Source organism: Trachypithecus francoisi, unplaced genomic scaffold (assembly GCF_009764315.1).
Source record: "Trachypithecus francoisi isolate TF-2019V2 unplaced genomic scaffold, Tfra_2.0 Lachesis_group4, whole genome shotgun sequence".
Classification (NCBI taxonomy): domain Eukaryota; kingdom Metazoa; phylum Chordata; class Mammalia; order Primates; family Cercopithecidae; genus Trachypithecus; species Trachypithecus francoisi.
The window spans coordinates 85,627,782-85,645,493 of record NW_022681469.1 but is presented as its reverse complement, the minus strand read 5'-3'; the positions used below and the strand labels follow the sequence as shown (position 1 = coordinate 85,645,493).

Here is a 17,712-nt window from a genome sequence, read left to right as displayed (position 1 = left end):
AATGGAAACTAAAACTATCAGCCAGCGAAAATCATCAATATTCCTAAAAATATATAATGATAATAATAATAAATAAAAGCTTTAAAAAACTAACAAGACACTGTGGGATACAAAAAAAAAAGAGGTAGAAATGAAAATTACAGAATGTTAAGTGAAAAAACTGAAATCCATCTACAGTCGAACAGTTTGCACTTTTAAAAGCAAGGACTTGAAGCAGCAAGCAAAAGTTCCCAGTCCTTAAGACTTTCTCCCCACTCTCAATTCTTTCTTTCCTCTAGTGCAAAAGCTGCCTTAAGCAGTGCACGCCGGAATGATCCCCACGTGAGCCTTCCTTTAATTTCGGTCTTAATTTTTTTCTCTCTTGTTATTACTCCCAGACCCTAACCTCCTTTTCCTCATTTAGTATCTGTTTCGGGGACGGGACAAAGAGAAGTCAGCGAGCTGAAAAAACTTTTGTGGTTTGGGCGACTTGGGCCTTTGTTGTGTCATTTCCCCCTACCCCTCCACGCCCCCAACCACGTGACCAAGAAGAGCCGGAATTTTGTGAATGGAGACGAAAGGTGGCTGTTGGGGCGGGCGGGACTCCGCCCCCTTCCCTAAAGCGGCCAATCTCCTAGCGGAGCGCTGAGGGGTCAGCAATAAACAACAATGGGCTGGGGATTTACGGCTCGTTATTGGCTGCAGGAAGAACCTCGCAGGGACCTAACCCGAAGCTCCGCCCCCTCGCGGTTACCCTGGATACCCGTCAGGCTCCGGCTGCAGAGAAGGTCTTTGGAAACTGTTGCTCAGATTACAGGCGCTGGGTTATTCCTGGAGTGAAGGGTGGTGGAGCACCCTTGTTATTGACCCCCTGCTTGGTTGCACCCTCAGATAATACCCATGAGCTTCACTGTTCCAGCCTCCCGGCCCAGGCTCTTCCTGGAATCTCTCCTTGGCCGGGGTTAAAATGCAGTTCCCGCTCAAAATGCTTATAGGTGCGCGCGTTGTGAACTCTGATTTAGTAGTTTCAGGGAATGCGCGGGGTCTGTCTTTGCTGTCCATAGTTATTGGTTGTTTTCCCAGTAATAAGTGTTGATTTTGTTTGTTTGCTTGCTTGTTTTTTAAATAGATATTTCTCCTGCATAGGTCCGGGGTTGAGTGCTGTGCATCTTACACTCCATTTTAATGTGTCTCCATAACGTTCCATTTAAGGAAGGAAACTTTCAGATAGAAATTGAGAACTGCAGCACGTTTCCTAATGGGCGGAACAGCTGCCGGAAACGTCTTCTGGTCACTAGTTCTGGTCACAAATCAATTTCAACAGCATTGAGTCCCTGGTCCTATCCACGCGGCCTCCCGTCCCCTGTTGGGCACTGGCTCCCTTAAAGTGACGCTTTACTGTTCTGAGTCCCATACGAGGGATAGGGCAAGTGGCTTCAGAGATGCAGCCCTCACTTCTCAACGTCCTAGTTATTGTCCTTGAAACCCGAGCCGTCTCACCGCTCGCCCCCAACCCTGGGCTCTGGCTGTTTAAGAGCTGTAGAGGAAGTGAAAGCGTCAAGTACAATAAGTGACACCCTCCGCCTCCGTGTATACATAACAAAAGCTCAGGAAACGTGCGGGTTCTAGGATATACGAGCCACCCCAAGCCCTCCCTCCTACTCCCCACAGCCACAGTGTACTGGAAGTACCTTTTCCCTGTGCACACGTAGGGACAATTTTGACTTACATTTTTTCACCTAGCTTGCTCTGTCGTCCTCCCATCACAACCTCTCCTAATCAGCAGTTTTGCATCTCCTAGGTGCCTTCCTTATAGATTCTTTAGTTTCTGTCCCACGAACGATAGGATCTAATTTTAGTTGAGGATGAGTGTTAAAAAAAATGTTTTGATAAATCATAATGGTGATGGTGGGTTTTGAAAAACAGGATAATAAATTGGTCCAAAAGCTTAGTGGGAATGAGGATCTAAAGAGCGAGGTGGGCTCCTAGTCGGGGCAAGAGTAGAGGGGTTGGAGATCCTGTGGGCAGGGCGGCTGAATAAGGAGGTACAGGCTTTGTGGATCGCGCCTCTAAGTGTACACCAGAACCGCACAACAGTGCTTTAAGGGAACCAGCCCAATAGTGGACCTAACACCCCAATAATGGGAACTGGCGACTCGAAACACATGGTTTCAGTATCCCCAGGCGCTTTAACAATAAGCTGCGGGTTACAGAGGAAGTCGAGTCTCTCCGTGGTGCTTCCAGGCTGAGGACTCAGCGCCTACCGACCGAGCACCCCCTAGGGCAGAGGGGCGAGGGAGACCCGCGGGAAGGGGCAGCAAGCCGCCTGATTGACAGCCCGAAATCTGATCTTGTGAAAGAGACGCGGAGCCAATGGGAGGCAGCGATCCATCAGTTTGGATTGGAGGCCCCTGGAGGAGAAGTAGAGGAAAAACCACCGAATTGAGCTCTGTCAGAGGCGCTTTCGGCTTCCAAGGGGGAAGTGCTGGGCAATAATTAATGTTTTTATTAAATTTGGAGGGAAGTTTTTGCAGCCTTTCGCCTAGCGTGGCCTTCAGGTGGGTCTTTCCAACAACTTTTTATGTCTCTCCAGATAATTGCATGGTTGTGGGTCGCAAAAACTATCCTGATGAAAGAGGTGTCTCCGTCTCTTTAGTCCCGTTAGGTGCAAAGCAAGTCTCGTTGATCGCCATTGCTAGTTTTGCACACGTTTGCGAATCAGAGCTGCCCGGGGTACACCGACCGCGCAGGGAAACATCGAGAGTGTAAATAAATACATCGCCTCTTGTTCGGATTTTTGCTACTACCGAAAATATGTAAATTGTGAACTCTCTTGGCTCTCTTTGGATCCAGGTGAAGGAGGCGGTGTAGGGAGGGTTATTTTTGTGAATGGGACTGTCTGAGGGTAATTAGCTATGCAAATTCAAGAGCTTCATTCATGATTTTTTTTTAAAGTCTAAAAGCCATCTTGTTCCCCTCTAGGTTGATAGAAGTCCAGATCCTGAGGAAATCTCCAGCTAAATGCTCAAAATATAAAATACTGAGCTGAGATTTGCGAAGAGCAGCAGCATGGATGGATTTTATGACCAGCAAGTGCCTTACATGGTCACCAATGTGAGTGATCAGTTTGAAAGTTGCTGTTTATAAACTTGACTCCGACGGGGGTGGGGAGAGGGAGAAAATGAGAAGGGAGGGGGCACGAGGTTGGGATTGCAGATACTTATCTGCTTTGTTGCCACTGTAGGGCGACTCTGCTTCTAGAAGCCCAGTCTTCAAAATGAGCTTACCTTTCAGTGATTTGGATAAGGCATAGTTTTGTTTTTAAGACCCCTTTTTCTGATTAAAGCTCCCAAGATGAGTGGAAGAGGAGATGGAGGGCAGCAGCAGCTGCTGCACTCAAAGTTTTTGGCTGGGTTTGTCTGCCACATTGAAAAGAATGAAGTTGAGACAAATGCTGACACTTTTTGTTTATATGGGGTGTTTTTGTTTCTTTTTTTTTTTTTCCTCATTTTTCTCTCTCTTTTTTTCATTTCTCTACCCTTTTTGCTTTTTTTTTTGTGGGAGGGGGGTTGGGAGGAGGGGCTGTCCAAAAGAGAATAAAATCCACTGTTTTAATCTAGCATTGAACCAACCTAAAAACAACTTTAAGTGTAAATGCTTAAGGTTGTTTTGATGCTGAGATACCATGAATATATGACTGATAAATAGTAATGTGCTAGGATCGGCACTGGGAAGCAACTCTCCCTGACTGCTTAACATAAGCTTTCACTGCCAAATAAGTGAGAAAATGAATATTAGAATTGATACTATGGACTTTTATTTTTCTATTCAGAGAGAAGATCCATTAGACTTATGTATGCATGTCTCTGTGTGTGTGTGTGCGTGTGCGTGTGTGTGTGATCTGAGGTTTACATTCTTTTAAAGGATTTTATCTTTCCCTTTGTAGAGTCAGCGTGGGAGAAATTGTAACGAGAAACCAACAAATGTCAGGAAAAGAAAATTCATTAACAGAGATCTGGCTCATGATTCAGAAGGTGAGGTTTGATTTTGGGCTGAATCCCCATTTTTTTACCTACACTCCACCCTGCTAAAAGAAAAGGAGCACTTCAGTCTTACCTTAAAAATAATAAACTTTGAAATTACTGAATTTAACTGAGACTTTAACTTGGAACAATTTATATAATGTGGCAGTTTGCATGGGAGCCTATTTTATGGTCCTATCACAAACTAATGAAAGAAGGAAATAAAATCTTAACAATGACAACCTTCTTTTAATCATTGTTTTGTGTTTAAATACCTTTGTCCAAATGGCATATAACTCACCCCATTCACTAAGATAACAGTTTAAAAATATCCATTACAGTGGGACAAATTCAGCAGCTATGTACACTGCTTACTTTTTTCTTTCTCCTTTATTACAAGTTAAATAATATTAATGATTGTTTGCTTTCCCACCCCCTTTACACTAAAACCATCTACTGTTAACAGAATTTTCAAGGGTGATTTTGATGACTAAATTGTGAGGTCATAATACCTTGTTTATTGACCATAAAGTGTTCACTGAATCATACTTAAGGCCTACTTAATAATTATAATACTGTTTGGGAAATTAGTTTGCAGATTCTTTTGATGAACTGCTGGTAGGAAGTCAATATATTGCCAATTATTTTAGCCATATGAGGACATTCATAATAAACAATATACTTAGATTTAATTATTGAAGTTTAGTTGGCAATTTTAATTAGATATACTGAATTCTGAAACTTCCTCAAATCTTCTTACTATTTTAACACCTCCCTCCCTCCCTAACATGACCATATAGTTTTGAACTTGATGATAATGTGGTGCCAAAGAATTGTCTTTCCGACTTTTACAAACCTATTAACGTAGACATTTTCCTCTAAAAACTTGTATTTGAAGTGGTTTCTTTTAGTTTTGAGGTATTAAAGTTGAAAACATAGTACTTTGACACTTGTACCATGTGCTGTTATATTTTTTATGTAAGATTTAGAAGATACGAATAAAATGCTTTTCATTCTTTCTAATCTTCCTCCTACTACTATTTTAGCAAGAGTTAAAAATATTTAAGAAATATTTCAGTGAATAGACACACATTCACCTCAGTCTTTTTGTGAATTCTGGTATCCCTGAGCTTATTAAGCCATTTGTTAAAAAGGAAAAAGGAAAGATGATTGACTTTATTCTTTAGTTGACTAAAATAATTTCTTAAAGTGTTGCTTAATAGGCATGAAAAGTAGGCAGTATTATTGAGATATTTAAGTTATGCCTCCTTTTTTATTTTTATGTTGACTGCATCTCTTGAAATTAAATTTTTATTTAATACCAATTTCATGACAAACATTTCCATTTAATGAAGACTAAAGATTTGCAAATCTTATATTTATGTCTTTGACTTGTTTTTTAGAACTCTTTCAAGATCTAAGTCAGTTACAGGAAACATGGCTTGCAGAAGGTAAGGCAAAAATTACTTTAAAAGGGGGGAAAAGCAACTCCAGAAGAAGAAAAAAAAGAAGCCCTGAACTTGCTGTCTTAATATTCAGCCCAATTAATTGAGCTCTAAAAGAGCCACCTCATGTGTCATGCATACATTAGAGCCTCTGATGAGTTTGTCTTTGGGGACTCTGGGGCTGTACTACCCAGTGTCATCACAAATTACCAGGAGAAATTGCTTCCAGCTCACAATCACATCTGCTTTTGGCAAGAACTAATGCACCAAGACTTCAAGTTCTAAGCCTCTGTTCAGATTTTAATTGCAATTGATCAGGTTTATATTATTGTACCTCCAGAGACCTCCTAGAGCCAGAACCCGGCTGGCTTGCTGTTTCCTTTAGAGCAGCGCATATCATTATTTGGTGTTCTGGTGGAGGACTTTTCTGATGGCAGAAATTAGTTTCTCTGGGTTCATCAGGACGGGATGCTTCAAGATTTAAGTGCAAGTGTCTTCTTTCCACCTTGTTCACAACACAGAACGTTAGGTGTGTATCTAATACTTAGGAAATCTATGGGTTTAAAATAAATGGGAGATATGAGGATTTTTAAAATGTTTTCCATGTGTTACTATTCATGTGATGTTTGTTGAAACTGACCTTTGCTATTTTGTCAGTTTTATTAGGATTTATTTAATAGAGCAAAGGTACATTTAAAGGCATTACTTTTATTTTGGATTATTTTATGATAAAATTTCGTGGTTCTATCTGTTATATATTTTATTGCATGCAACTTTATAGGAAAATGAAATATTGCTTCATAAAGCTTTATACAACTTTGAAAATGCCTAATATTGAGGGACTTTTGTTGGCATTCATAATTTGAAATTTTTCTTTTGGATTTGGCATAAAAATGTGAAATGTTAATTTTATGATGTGTTTTGTGGGAAATACAAAGAGAAAAATTATAGATATTTAAGCATTGAGTGTATAGCAGTGTTATTTGTGTCTTCACATTATATGGGAAACATGCAAGTTTTGGAACAGATTTTAGGATGGTTAAAAAGGAGAGAGTGGGTCTCTTTAAATGGAACCCAGGTGTTGCTGTAGCTACTTTGAGGCAGACTGATGTGTTTTATCGGTGGTCTTGAATGCAGTTGATCAAGTTGCTGTTAGCATGTAAAATAAGTTTCTTTGTTTTGCTGATAGTCTAGTTCTCCAAAGAGCTTTTTCAATCTTTATCAATCTTTAAAGTTAAATAGCTTTCCTAATAGTCCTTTGAAAGGATGATTGTATTTACATGTTAATGAAGGTAAGACTTACTGAAAGTTTTGGCTATATTTAAGGATCATTTTGCTAGTCTCTGTAAATGAATCTTACTGCAATAGATTACTTTTTATTGCAACATAAGTCATATTCAGATATAACTTTTTCATGGAAAATCTGCATGGAGATTCTTGTATTAACTTATGCCTATTAGTTTTGCAAAGTCAAAGGTTGTGAGAACATTACCTTTATGAGAGAATTTATTTGCTTCTCCAGAATAACTTAAAATATATATTTTAATTGTTCTGGAAGGTTTGTTGGTTCTTAGATGTTTAAATCTCATTGATTCCAAGTCAGTGCACTTGCTGGCAGATTTTGAATGTGCATAGCAACTCTGTTCCTGGAATTTTAAAATGTGGAATCTGTGACAGACTCTTACCATTTTATAATCAGTTTCAGTACATTTCTTTTTTTTAACTTTTGACTTGTTTTGTGTCTTGTAGCTCAGATAAGTGATTTGAATAATTTATCCAAATTTATCTTTTAAAACTCTGCAGGGAATAGTCTTTCTCCGGGATTATTAACATACCTGTAAATCAAACCTGAAGACTTAGCATTACAAAAAATAAACCTAGAAAATGATCAATGTATTTGGAAGAACATGGACCTTTACTTTGAAAAGAATTGTAATTTCAATTAAGTTCCGGAATTAATCATGAGTGTTTTATATGAATTCCCAGGAGGACTACTATTTACAAACTATGGATAAAATTTCATTTTAGAATAATTTAAACATTTTCAAAATAGTTTAAATTAATTTATCTAATCGTGATGTAAGCAAAAAGTTGTTAATGTGGTGTTTAAAATCTAATAATGAGAAAAGAGATCTTTTTAACTTCTTGTTTCTAGACTCCACTTTTTTTTGTTTTGAGAAATTAAATATATCATTTTGCACTGATATTTTAACTTGACTTATCCCACGTCTTGAACAGTATTTAGCTAAGAAGAGATCCCCAAATTACCCTCATTATTTGTAGTGAGATGTGCCCATTTATGTCTTTCTGGACATCTAGAAATTAAAACATTGCCAAATTGCCAGACTATGAACCGTTTACATATTTCTTTTCATAATATTCCATAGCCAAGAAAGTGACCATGGAATTTTAAGACATCTTGACCTCTTTAAAAAAGATCATTGGCAATTAACCAAGTTTCTCCCATGAGTTAGAATTCCACAGGGCAGTTAAACAGGTCTAAAAACCTTATTAGACATAAGAGTCAAGTTAGTTGTCATATGTCATATGATAATTGTGTTTTTGAAAAATTATAAAAGTCCTCAAGTATTTGTTAAATGATATCTTAGCATGTTTAGTTTGTTTTTTCTGTAAGACTGTTCATAAATTTTACCCCAAATGCAACATATGGATTAGTCATGGGTAAATTATTATGGATTATAATTTTTTTTTTTTTTATTTCTAAGGGGAAGTTGGAATAGATAAGGCAGGACTGTTTAAGGGTGGGGATGGAACCAGTATTTTCAATTCAGTAAAGTCCTCTGTAAAAATATACTTGCATTCTACCAAGAAAGTTAATTCCCATACAGAGATTTAAATATGTTGGTGGAGAATACAACTTTACATTAATATCATTTCCCAAGAACTAACACTTCAATTTATAGAGATTTTTCAACATCTAAACACAGTTTAAAATAATTATCTTATTCTGAAGAAAATTGAAAAGTTAATATTTTCAGTGACCACAGTAGTTTTTTTTTTTTTTTTTTTTTTTTTTAAGTCAGGGAATATGCCAATTTTAAAATGTTGCCATAGTCACTTTATGTTATAATTTTACTATGTGCAATTCTTTATTGATTCTTTGTCTTCTGAATTAGGCTGCTACTGACAGAAAGGCAGTTGCAATTATTTGATCCCATGAAATAATGAGTTTAAATATCAATCCTATCAACATCATGGTGATGTCTTATTCATAACAGCCTGAAAGTCATAGTTAAAATGGAATCTCTTGGGTATCCGGAACAAAAATAGAAAGATGTAAAAAATTAAGAAAGGATTGCATTCTTACAAACTTGCTTCTTAAAGCTCACCTACTAACACAACTTAAAGGGAAATAATAATTTTCAGTATATCTGATGTAAATGTATAGCTGCTCTCTTGACTGTTATTTTGTTTCTGGTCTAGATGTTCTTTCAGGTTCACATTCATCAACAGTATTCTCTGTCTTCAGGGTAAAATGTTTTTCAGTGGTTTTGTATTGAGTCAAGTTTAGTGCTGCCGCCACACTCTGAGTAGGAGTTTTATCTCCAAGAACAACCTTTCTACAGCAAAGGTTATTACATCATACAAAGAAGAGTTTTTTTCTTTTGGTTTTATGTGACCTTCAAACAACAGTCATGTTGACTTAAAAGCAGAGATGTCATTACTTTCCCCTCAATTCGCTTTAATGGCTGATGCTAAATTTATATTCAAAATCATTATGTGATGTTTCTTAAGTAATATGTGCTATTGTTACTCACTATGTGTAATGTCATCCACAATATATAGCAGTTGTAATACACTCATTTTTATTTTTCAAAAATCCTGCTTTTTTTTAATGGAACATAAAATTGGTTATGTGCTCATGAATTATTTTGCCCCACTTGGTGCAATCAGGATTAAAGGCTTTAAAAGCTACATTATTTTATGTGGTTTACATAAAACATGACTTTAGAATTAAGCATTGAATTAGAGAAGTCCATATAGTTTCTTACAATTGAACAGCAATCATTTCATGTGTGTGTGGGCAGGGAGAGGATGGACTATCACCCCTCTATTTGTTGTACCAGAAAATAATCTAAAATATGAGAGAAAAACTTCTCATTTGATTTGACTTAGATAGCAAATAGAGTAAGTATATTTTATTTCTAAACATTCATTGGAATTGCATGAATGTTTTTTCATATATGTTTTACTTACAAAATAGAATTTTTTTTTTTTAAATAGAAAAATAGGATTTGGTATAGTACAGTGTAGTTTTTCCAGAGGATCCTAATAAATAAAATATGACTAAGCTTTTCTATTTCAGTTATGGGAAATCTGCAGTTTGTTACATTTTGTAGTATAACTTTATTCCCTTTGACTTGTGTATAATATTATAATAAAAAAATAATTAATAGAGTCAGACCTCTGTAGCATTAGAGAAAATATTTGGCTAGAAACAACAGCTAGTTGGCTCTGAGCTTCCCTTAAGTTTTCAAGTTACTACAGGTCAGGTTTAGTTAGGAATTTAAGCTGATTTGACACTCACCACAACTAAAACTTTACTGTTACAGTAAGAATATAGAAATATGAAAATAATGCCTTAATCAAGTAGTAAAGGTGTTTTTGTCATTGGAAAGTTGCCTCCTTTTTTTGTATGTTTAAATATGTTTATATTTCTGATAATTAATGTTTTTACATTTGTACAATCATTTTATTGTTAAAAGTGGATGTGGTATAAAACCAAACTTAGTGGACTCATGATTATTTTGTTCCATGGCCTGTAGCTTCACTTTAGGATTAAACAGAATACCACTGTAGGAAGGCGGATTTTTCTTGTTTTACTTCTTATTTGAAATAAAATTTAAATTTATCACAAGAAATTTGTTTCTAACTCTTTAATTCAAAGAGAAATACTACAAAGTTCAGCAAACAATCTACAGTATTCTTATGATAAAAATACTTGGATAATAGGCAAGAAAAATAAGGCATTTCTGTAATGGTTTTTCTTTTCCCTTTCTTGAAACATTCTTTGCATTTCCATCTTTTCCTTTTTTCTTCCTTAGTTTTATACATGCAAGTTTCTGTAACAAGTTACTCTGTAAAGCAGGATGGGATATGTGTATGTATGTATTTGTGTGTATATATATGCATGTCTGTATGTAACTTTGTAAACTTGTCATTTATTTAAATGTGTTCCTTTAATAGATCTGTGCTCTGAGACAGAGCAATAAAATTGGTGTGTTTATACTGCAAGTCCAAGTTTACTTGCTTTAGCTCCCTGGATGGGTGTGACATGAAAAGATTGTGGTTGGACCACATGGCTCATATGCTGGACTGTGTTTTTGTGAATGGAGGCAGAACTCCAGTTCTGCCTGCTTGTCTTGAGGAATTGCTGAGGAGATCAGCTGTCTCATTCACGGGCAGAAAGAATGACTCATACATCTTCCGCCTTGTTTGGCTCCAGGTCATTGTTACAGTGGATAGAACTGGTTTTAATTAAATATTAACCCCTTTTATACTTGATGTTTGTTTTATTTGTAATTCTTCCACTTTTTCCTTAGCTTTAAAAGAAAACCCAACAGGCACATAGTTTGTAAGAATAGGAGGGTTTTCGCTTTCCTGCAGCCAACCTTGGAAAATTTTTCATTGCTTACTTTTTCTTAAGTAATGATTATTATTTCATTTGAAAGTTAAAAAGAAGTATAACATAAAGGCAAGCTATATTTAAAATTACCCATCCCCAAGGCAATATTAGTTGAGAAAGGATATTAAAATTAAAAAGGAGAATTGGTGAGTTTGTGACATATAGGTCATGATTAATATTTTGATGAGTTTCTTTCTGATAATATATTGATATGTAGCAAAAACAGAGAAAACAGTAAAACAACTGTGGATAATAATCTAGGTAAAGCAAATAGCTGAGAGTGCACATACTACCCTTTTAAAGCCGAGATCCTGAGACTTGATGGCAACTTGTCTATTAATGTGCAATGAACTGATAGAGCCGCTACAGCTATTACCAATAAAATCCACATGCTTAATCTCCTTGAAAGCATTTTGTTGGTCTTTTGGTATATACTTTCTCCCCTTCTCCTTTCCTTCTCTTCCCCTTCATCTTTAATTACATAGTGTGGGGAAACATTTTCATTCCCCAAAGGTGATTATATCAAGCACAGTTTATAATAGATAGCAGTGGAAAAAACATTGCTTTTTTAGGTTGACCTCTATTGTTAATTTTCAACTTTGGCGTTGGTATGGCTTGCTGCAAATTTTCAGGCAGCTATAGTTTGCTCCTTCACAGTATTCCCCTGAATTGAAGAAAAAAGGAAATGTATGATACAAGTGTGGCAATACTTTGTCATAGTTTCCTTGCCTAGATCCAACTTGTGTTTTTAGTTAACTGCTTTCCGTTTACTCTAACTTGAAATTAGAGGTATACTTAAGCCTTTGTCTATTTAAGTAGCATGCTGCTTCATTTGGTCTATTCAGTTTCTTAAGATTAGCTTCTGTGAAAATGTGAGTCATATGTTTTTTGTTAAAATTCTGTAATATGTTCAGGAATAAGTGTGAAGTATTTATTCAGTATGTTAAGGAGTTAGAACAGAAATAGGAATTCTTATTCTTACTCTTTACAGATTGTTGGTGTGCAGCTATTTTCTGTATATTTGCGAGGTATAATTTCTAAATTATTCTACTCCTAAAATTTGGCCCTTTTTTCCTCACATATATTCCAGCACACATCACACTCCCATCAATGACTCTGTGCTACTCTTGCAGTGACATATATTACAAAGTTGCAAATTTGCTTACCATACTACAAAAACGAACAAAAGACCTTTAGGGCATTCATACCATTATATTCAGTTACAAATATACTTTTGTTACTCACTAGCTATTTTTAACTTTTCCTGTAAAGGGATATTATATTTTTATCAGATTCTTATAAATGATGGCTTTTTAAAAGCCCAGTAATTGTTGTGGTTGATAAATTTGCATCTCAATAGTTATATCTGTTTAGCTGTTAATTCTGAGGGAAAACCAAAACAAGGATATAATGGGAAAATGTGCAGGATTTGATTCTGTGTACTTGCTGTTATTTATTAAATATATATTTAAAACACTTGTAATTTTTTTGGTATGAAGACTTACTTGAAAGCGCACCCTTCGACTTGTAATTTATGAATCTTTTAGAACATTTTTTTCTGCAGTGTCAAAAAATATGTTGTGTTAATAGCAGAGAGAATGCTAGTGTACAGATTTTAGCTGTTTCTTTGCCTCTCCAGTAGACTTCATTAGAAGTAAAGATATTAAACCGAGCATTCTAATGACAAGTACTTTTTTGTGGATGACTTGAAAGACAAGGGTAGGTGGGTAGAGGACTGGAAAGAAGAAAATAAGGAACATTTCTTGAGTAGCTGGCATTGTGTTTAGACTGTTTCATTTAATCCTTGCCAAAAAAACTGTATTTGGTCACTATTAAACTGATGAGTAAAATTCAATTTGATGAGGTTCAGTAATTTAACCAAAGTTGCACAGCTAGCATGTCATAGAATTAAGATTTGCAGTTCGCTGACTTTAAAGTTGTTACCCACATTATCAGATATTAGAGCAATATGAAGAGAAAAAAATTCTCCTTGCAATATAGGCTGATCAAACAGGCATCAGTTAAAACTTGAAAAAGTTCTTAATTTGTTTGATTTTGTTTGGTAGTGGGGATAGAGTGCATTCGGAATAAAGTTAATTATTGGTGTACAGAAGAGAGTTGTTAGAAAACAGCTGAATGTCAAACTGCATACATTTTTATAATAGGCACAATTACCAGATTGTTATGCTCTTCGTAATAGAACATAAATTTTATTCAGCCAAATGTCTGTTTTTAAAGAATAATATTAAACTAATAAAAAGAAACTTTAATTCTATATACTGTATTCTTTTTTACATAACCATTTTTTAAAATATAGAATTCCTTTTTATGTAGATTTTTTTCTTAAGCCATTCAATTATCAACCTGAAGCATTTTCAAAAGAGACTGTTTATTTTAATAAGCATTCCTCATACAGAATAGGCTCATTTTGAAAAGTTAATTAACATCTATTTAAATATGACTTGGCTGGATAAAAAAGTTTCAGTATTACGTAACACTAATAAAGTAATACTAGCTAATCAAATCGCAGCTAAAGTTAATTAGGATGATAAGTCATTATATTTTTATCAAATTAAAAGTAACCTACCTTCTAGTTTTTGGGTGTGTGTGTATGTATTTATGTGTGTTTGTGAAAGCTTATTATTAATATTCAGTTTGGAATAGGTTACTTCGATGTCTAAATTAACTGTGATGAAAACGTTTTTGAAGTGAAAAATGCACTTGTGTTTTGATTGCTGCCAAATGTATTAAGTCCTTGCTATTCAGTATTTTTCCTTTACTAAAAATAGGAAAGTCTTTTGACATTAGGACTGACGAAATAGTGGTATTCTTTTTGTTAATGCCTAGTAGTTGCCAGGAAAATATTTTGAATGAAAAGATGACATTTGTATTATTGTTTATTATTTTATTAATATGAATGTAATCTTTGAAATATAATACTTTATTATATATGAGCCAAATCAAGGACTATTCTTCCATTTAAAAATCTTTGTAGCATACTCTGGCAAAATTCAGGGCAAGCATTTTAAAATATGGTGTATTTTGCAGGACAGAGAACATACTAGCAGACGTTTCTAAAAAAGCGGAGGGATGTGTTTGATAACTGCACATCACTTAAAATAATTGTATGGTTAATTTAAATGGGCTGCTTACACACTGGCAGTGTGAGATAGCTTTTGCTCCAGTCTTCAAAATAATAAAAAAAAAAAAACTGTAGGAAATGGAAATTCTGTAGCTTTTTTTATTTTGCATCTCTTTTATTTCCATCTGGCAGGTGAAATTCAGAGGGAATACACCTGCTATAGTCCTATTTCTGACATATATATGGTTCCTAGTTGACATCAATGATCCCCTTCCATTTCCCCTCCTAAGTAGTGTTGTCAATACCATTTTAAATAGGAGCTCATTGGCAAATAATCATAGGTTTGATCTCAGCCTAAGAAGATCTTACTTGACAGATTTTACTTGACATTCCTTATGCTTTTGGCAGTTTCTCTCTTAATTTTTTTTTTTTTTAATTTTCTTTTTCTTCTTCAGCTCAGGTACCTGACAATGATGAGCAGTTTGTACCAGACTATCAGGCTGAAAGTTGTAAGTATAGTATGACTCATCTCTTGTATTTTTCTGTCTTTCTGGTTTCCTTCTTTCCTTCTTTCTCTTTGGTTGGTTTTCACGTCCAGTGTCTTGTCTTACATTGTACAAGCGCCTTTTGAACTTACAGCCATAAGATGATTTGATTTGTCAGGTTGTGACATCAGCAGAAACTCTATTTTGAGCAGAATCCCTGAATTCTGTATATCGGAAGAGAACTCCAAATAGTAGGCAAGGAAAACTGAGTTGATTGAAAGATGGTCTTGTTCTTCATATTGGTAAATATCTTTGGGAGGAAATAGGGTGTGATCCATGAATATGCACATGTTTACTTCCAGTGTGCCAATATGCTTACAGAGAAATGCCTGGATGTTGATGGGAGATAGAGTTAAAAACTACTTGAGATTCGTTATTGTATAATTTATAAACTGTTCTGGAGCAAACATTTGTTGGCTTATTGTAGTATTTTAAATTCATGAATTGTCATCTGCTTTTATTTAATTTTTAACCTGAAATTTTCTGCTTCCTGGTTGCAGTAGCACAAATGGAAACAGCCATTGGCTTCTCTCAGGGTTCCTCCTTCCACGCTCCTTTCCCTGAGCCTTGCTCCCGGGTCTGTCAGAGAATGCATGAGGAGTTATTCATGGAATACTCACTGTCCCTTAATTGCAGAGTGAGCATTTTGCCTGTGCAAACGTGGTTGCCTCAGGGTTTAGTACTGATATTTATAATTTGCCATTCTACCAGCTAACTGCCGCTACTGACCAAAGGAGCAAATAGTAAGGAAAAGGGTATAAATGCCATCTTATTTATGAAACTGGCCTAATGCATTTTTGTTCTGTTGGTGACATCTAAATTTGTTTTATTTTTTCAGACCATTGATAGTATCAGAGGAGGCAATATCGGTAGTAACAAGAGATGCTTGATGTCTTACAACTTATGAAACCCATATGTTCACACCTTTATATCATAAATCTAATACAAATACCTGCACTACTTCAAGTAACAGATGTTTGTGGGCAATATTTTCAGCATTTATGTTTGGTGTATTAAATTTCTCAGGCGTAGAGGGTTGTGCAAGGTTTTGTCCAGATTCTCTAACATGTTACATGTTTTAGCTCAGCTTGGTTATAAAGAAATCACTGTGGTAAAATATACGTACCATAAAATTTTAACTATTTTTAAGTTTGTAGTTCAGTGGCATTAAGTACATTCACATTGTTGTACAACCTTCACCACTATTCAACTTCAGAACTTTTTTATATCCCAAGCTGAAGTTCCGAACCTGTAAAACAATAACTCCCATTTCACTGCCCTCAGTCCCTGGTAACTGCTGTTCTATTAGCTTTATTTTTGATCCAAGAAGAAGACTGTATAATGCTCTTTGATGTCTAAATGCAGGTATTTGACATAGGCTTCCAAGAAACTTACTCAGCAAATATATAGAACTTAATTAGATACCCTTAGAAACACTCCCAGCAGACGATGTCTCACCCAAGTCCTCCCCTTCTTGATTAAAGTCTGGGAAGAGAATGTTCATATTCCAACATTTCCCTGCCTGTGAGCAGTTGAATTATTCTTTCTAAAAGCTAACCACGTCGTCTGAGTAAAAGAATTAAACTTGTTGATATTTTATATCTAAAGTAATCGGTAACAATTCCATTACTATACCAATTGTCAGAGTAAAATGAACCACCTAGAGGTAATTTTTTACTACTTTTCTTATTTGACCTCTTTTCAGCTTTTCTTATTGTTGAATATTTAATCTCTTTGAACTCTTCTTAAGGTCACACGGGCATGATTTTCTTCCTTTTTTTTTTTTTTTTTTTGTCAATTCTCCTTCTCACTGAACACATTTTCCTTCCCTCCTCTTTGGACCTCTTGTTTACCTAGGGTTCTGTCCCCAAACCTTTCCTTTTATTTTTTCTTTCTTTTCTTTTTTTTTCTTTTTTTTGAGACAGAGTCTCGCTTTACTGCCCAGGCTGGAGTGCAGTGGTGCGATCTCGGCTGGCTGCAAGCTCCACCTCCCGGGTTCACGCCATGCTCCTGCCTCAGCCTCCCGAGTAGCTGGGACTACAGGTACCCACCACCACGCCCAACTAATTTTTTGTATTTTTAGTAGAGATGGGCTTTCACCGTGTTGGCCAGGATGGTCTCAATCTCCTGACCTCGTGATGCACCTGCCTTGGCCTCCCAAAGCTTTGGTATCTCAGGCGTGAGCCCCTTTCCTCTTATTTTACATGCACCATGCCAGCACTGTCCAATAGAACTTTCTGTGATGGACATGACTACACCTGTGCCACCTGATACAGTGTGCACTAACCACATTGGCCGTTGAGCACACAAAATGTGGTTAGTGGGACTGAGGAAATGAATTTTTAACTTTATTTAATTTTGATTATTTTAAATTTAGACATGTCTGGCTACTGGCTACTATATTGGACTGCACAGCTTTGAACAACAATGTCTTCCGCATTGTTGTCTCCAGCCTGGTTCTTCCCTCCGAAGCTGTCTAGTGGATATCCTCACCTGATCCCCCACTAGTGTCCCTGTGCAGATGAGAAAAAGGCAACACCTCTGGACTCACTCCCTCAGCCCTCGGCTATGCATTTAAACACCATTTACACGCCAACTCCAATCTTTAACGCAATGTTCCACAGACAGTTTACACTCAGCAAGTCCAACAGTGAAATCACGATTTTTCCTGACCAACATTGCTCTGTTACTTCTGTTGCCTTTCTAAGTTAGTGGCATCACCATCCAAACTGAAATCCTGATATTTATCCTCAGAGACCTCGGTTCTTTACCATACACCTCAAATTGCTAACCAAGTTCTTGATCCTAGCTTTCAAAAATATCTTAATTTCATGGCCTCTCCTTCATCCCTATTTCATTGCTTTAGTTCACACACCTAAATTTTGCCTTCACTGAACTTCTGAGTCAGCCTTTTGGTTGGTTTTCTTGCCTTTTGATTTTCCCTCTTTGCAAGCCACCCTGTGCAGTAGCATTAACACATAGCTATTTGGCC

At 36.1% G+C, this 17,712-nt stretch overlaps 1 protein-coding gene across 5 annotated transcripts in view; it reads left to right on the top strand.

Annotated features, from left to right (window-relative positions):
* The first annotated feature begins 2,082 nt into the window (after positions 1-2,082).
* The window catches only part of ETV1 (ETS variant transcription factor 1), a 99,749-nt gene continuing 84,119 nt past the window's right edge, over positions 2,083-17,712 (top strand). For 2 of the 5 annotated variants that reach the window (XM_033192983.1, XM_033192980.1), the window contains exons 1-5: positions 2,083-2,537; positions 2,962-3,093; positions 3,926-4,013; positions 5,405-5,452; positions 14,631-14,684. In XM_033192983.1, the coding sequence (XP_033048874.1) occupies positions 3,049-3,093; positions 3,926-4,013; positions 5,405-5,452; positions 14,631-14,684 (235 nt within the window). In that variant the 5' untranslated portion in view covers positions 2,083-2,537; positions 2,962-3,048. Of the gene's footprint in view, positions 2,538-2,635; positions 2,833-2,961; positions 3,094-3,925; positions 4,014-5,404; positions 5,453-5,581; positions 5,976-14,630; positions 14,685-17,712 lie in introns of those variants that run through there. The other 3 variants (XM_033192981.1, XM_033192982.1, XM_033192984.1) reach the window with 3 other exon arrangements.